We start from the raw sequence: 2,500 nt of genomic DNA on the forward strand, positions 1-2,500 counted from the left end.
CCAGCGTGCATGGTCACCATCCGCAGCATGGCAGACAGCACGCTGCGCACCATGTCATGGACAAAGGCCTGCGCGGCCTTCGCCCGCCGCTCGCCGCGGAACCAGCGGGCCTCGTCGTCGGGCGGGTGCTGGGTGTGCAGGTACGTTTGCAGGCGCAGCAGCTGCCGCCTCTCCTCATCGCCCTGCTCGTAGCGCAGGAGGTGGCCAACCCAGTGCAGCTGCCGCTGCTGGCGCACGCGTGCATGCTCGTCCCTCATGGCGTCCTCAGCATCGGCGTGTCGGTGGTGTTCCTCCTTAAGCGTCCCTGCGATGCCGTCGGCTCTCAGGAAGCCAAACAGCGCCTCTTGTGCGCACACATCCACCAGCGCGTCGCAGCCAGCCTCCGTCCACGTCAGCTGCGCAACAACGTCGCACAGGAGCGGGCGCATGTTGGTGGTACTGAAGAACATGGCCGGCGAATCGCTGTCGTTGCGCGTGTTGTTGATGGCGCTGACCATGCCGGCGCTGTTGTTGTTCTCACAACAGCCCGTCTCGTTCAACCTCACTGCCAGCGGGCCACGGTTGCCGCCCACAGCCTCTGCACCAGCATCACCATCACCATCACCGTCACCATCAGGAACGGTAGTAGGAGCAAGCGGGCGACTTGGGTCTGCGGAGATGAGGGCGTGGACGAGGCAGCGCAGGAGGCGCGGGTGCGCCAGCATCTTGGCCTTGAAACGGTCCTGTTGCAGCAGCACGTGCGTGGTGTGCCAGGCCATGCGCCACATGGCAGTGTCGGGTGCCACGTCACCATCTGCCATGCGCTGCAGGAAGGGGATGGCGGCGGCGTGGGCGTCGCGCACCATGTCGTGCTGCGCCGTTCGGACGAGCACCTGCCATGCCATTCGCTGCACCGCCACCATTGTGGCAGCAGGTGGGGCAGTCACAGTGGTGATCGTCGTCGCAGTGACGATCGTAGTCACACTCCCAGCAGTGGTGGTGGTGGTGGTGGTCGTCGTCGTCGTCATTGGGGCCATTGCAATGGCGGTGGTGGTGGCGATGGCGGCGGCGAGTGCCACCAGGTTGCAGATCGCGTCTTGCGACAGCGACGCGTGTACACAGGCGCGCAGCACCGAGCAGCAGTAGTACTGGAGCCGCACACTGCTGCTGAAGGTGATGGGACTGTCGCTGGTGGCGGCGACGGCGTCAGGCGTGGAAACATCTTCGCTGTTGGGGTCGTCGAGGGTGCCATTGACATTGCTGCTGCTGCCGCCGCTGCTGCTGCTGCCGCTGCTGCAGTAGTTGTAGTTGTCGTGGTCATCATCGTCACCACGGACATGGCTGCCGCAAATGCCGTACACGGCCGAGACGGCGGCTGTGATGATGCTGCTGCTTGCCACGGGATGGAGGATACAGCGATCGACGAGGTAGTGCCACGCGTACGCTACCTCCCGCGCCAGCCACACCTGGTGCCGACACACGCGCACAGCACGAGCCAGCAGCTCCATCTCGCGCCGCGTGCAGCTGCGGTTGGTCATGACCACATAAGCGGCGCACAGGCGCGCAGCAGCCATTTGCACGGGCGCATGCGCAGGGAAGGCAGCCAGGGCGTTGAAAGCGGCGGCGGCGGAGTTGGTGACGAGGTCGTTTGTGCCGTCAAGGAAGAAGAGGTCATGCGACAGCATACACGCCCAGAACTGCACCCCGCTGCTGGCCGCGTGCCACTCCATGGATACAGTGACCAGCTTTGGCGTGCCCTCAGGGACAATCTGGTGTAGCAGGGAGCGCTTGTGCCGCGCGGTGCGCACGACGTTGCAGAGCGCTGCCCAGGCGTGCTCGACGACACAGGCGTTGTCGGAGAAGGAGAGGACGGCGTTGAGGATGGCTTGTGTGATGAAGGGCGCTTCGTGGGGCCGCGGCGGGCAGCGGAAGGCGAGCTGCTTGAGCGCCTTCAAGCAGGCGATGGTGACGTCGGCTTCTCCAGGCAGCATCGCCATGATGCGGACGAAGGTTGATGGCGCGTGTGCGCTGATGCACATTCCGGCGTCGTCACCATCGTCTTCTTGCAGTGCACCCGTCAACACGCACAGCAGGTCGTCCAGGTCGTCTTGGGAGCGTGGTGTCCACTCATCGCTGTGGTCTGCGCCCGTGTCACCGTTGTTGTCGGAGCGAAAGGGGATGCATCTCTCGCGCACGTACTGCAGGAGATCTGGGCACAGGGCCTCATCCTTGGCGGCCGTGTCCACCTGATGGTGGGAGGAGGAGGGCGAGCACTGTGGCGAGGTGTTTTTCGGAGACGTGAGCACAGGCAGAGACATGGTCGTTGAGGGGGGGGGGGGAGAGGAAGGGAACGGAGAGGGTGATGAAGCGGGAGGAGAGAGGGAGAGGGAAGGCGAGAGGAGTAAGGGGGGGGGGCGAGAGGAATGAAGCAAGCCAGTGATTGCGATTGGGGTTACGGTTGGCTGTCGCGATGAATAGACGAAAAGGGCACGCGCAGGGGCATACACACGAAAGGTGATTG

At 64.3% G+C, this 2,500-nt stretch overlaps 1 protein-coding gene across 1 annotated transcript in view; it reads right to left on the bottom strand.

Annotated features, from left to right (window-relative positions):
• The window catches only part of PTSG_10590 (uncharacterized protein), a gene marked incomplete at its 3' end in the record, with an annotated part of 3,259 nt that overhangs the window by 441 nt on the left and 318 nt on the right, over positions 1-2,500 (bottom strand). The window contains exon 2 of the mRNA XM_004988070.1: positions 1-2,252. This exon is cut by the window's left edge and continues 313 nt beyond it. Coding sequence (XP_004988127.1) covers positions 1-2,252 — 2,252 coding nt within the window. The remainder of the gene's footprint in view (positions 2,253-2,500) is intronic.

This window comes from Salpingoeca rosetta (genome assembly GCF_000188695.1).
Source record: "Salpingoeca rosetta unplaced genomic scaffold supercont1.38, whole genome shotgun sequence".
Lineage (NCBI taxonomy): Eukaryota > Choanoflagellata > Craspedida > Salpingoecidae > Salpingoeca > Salpingoeca rosetta.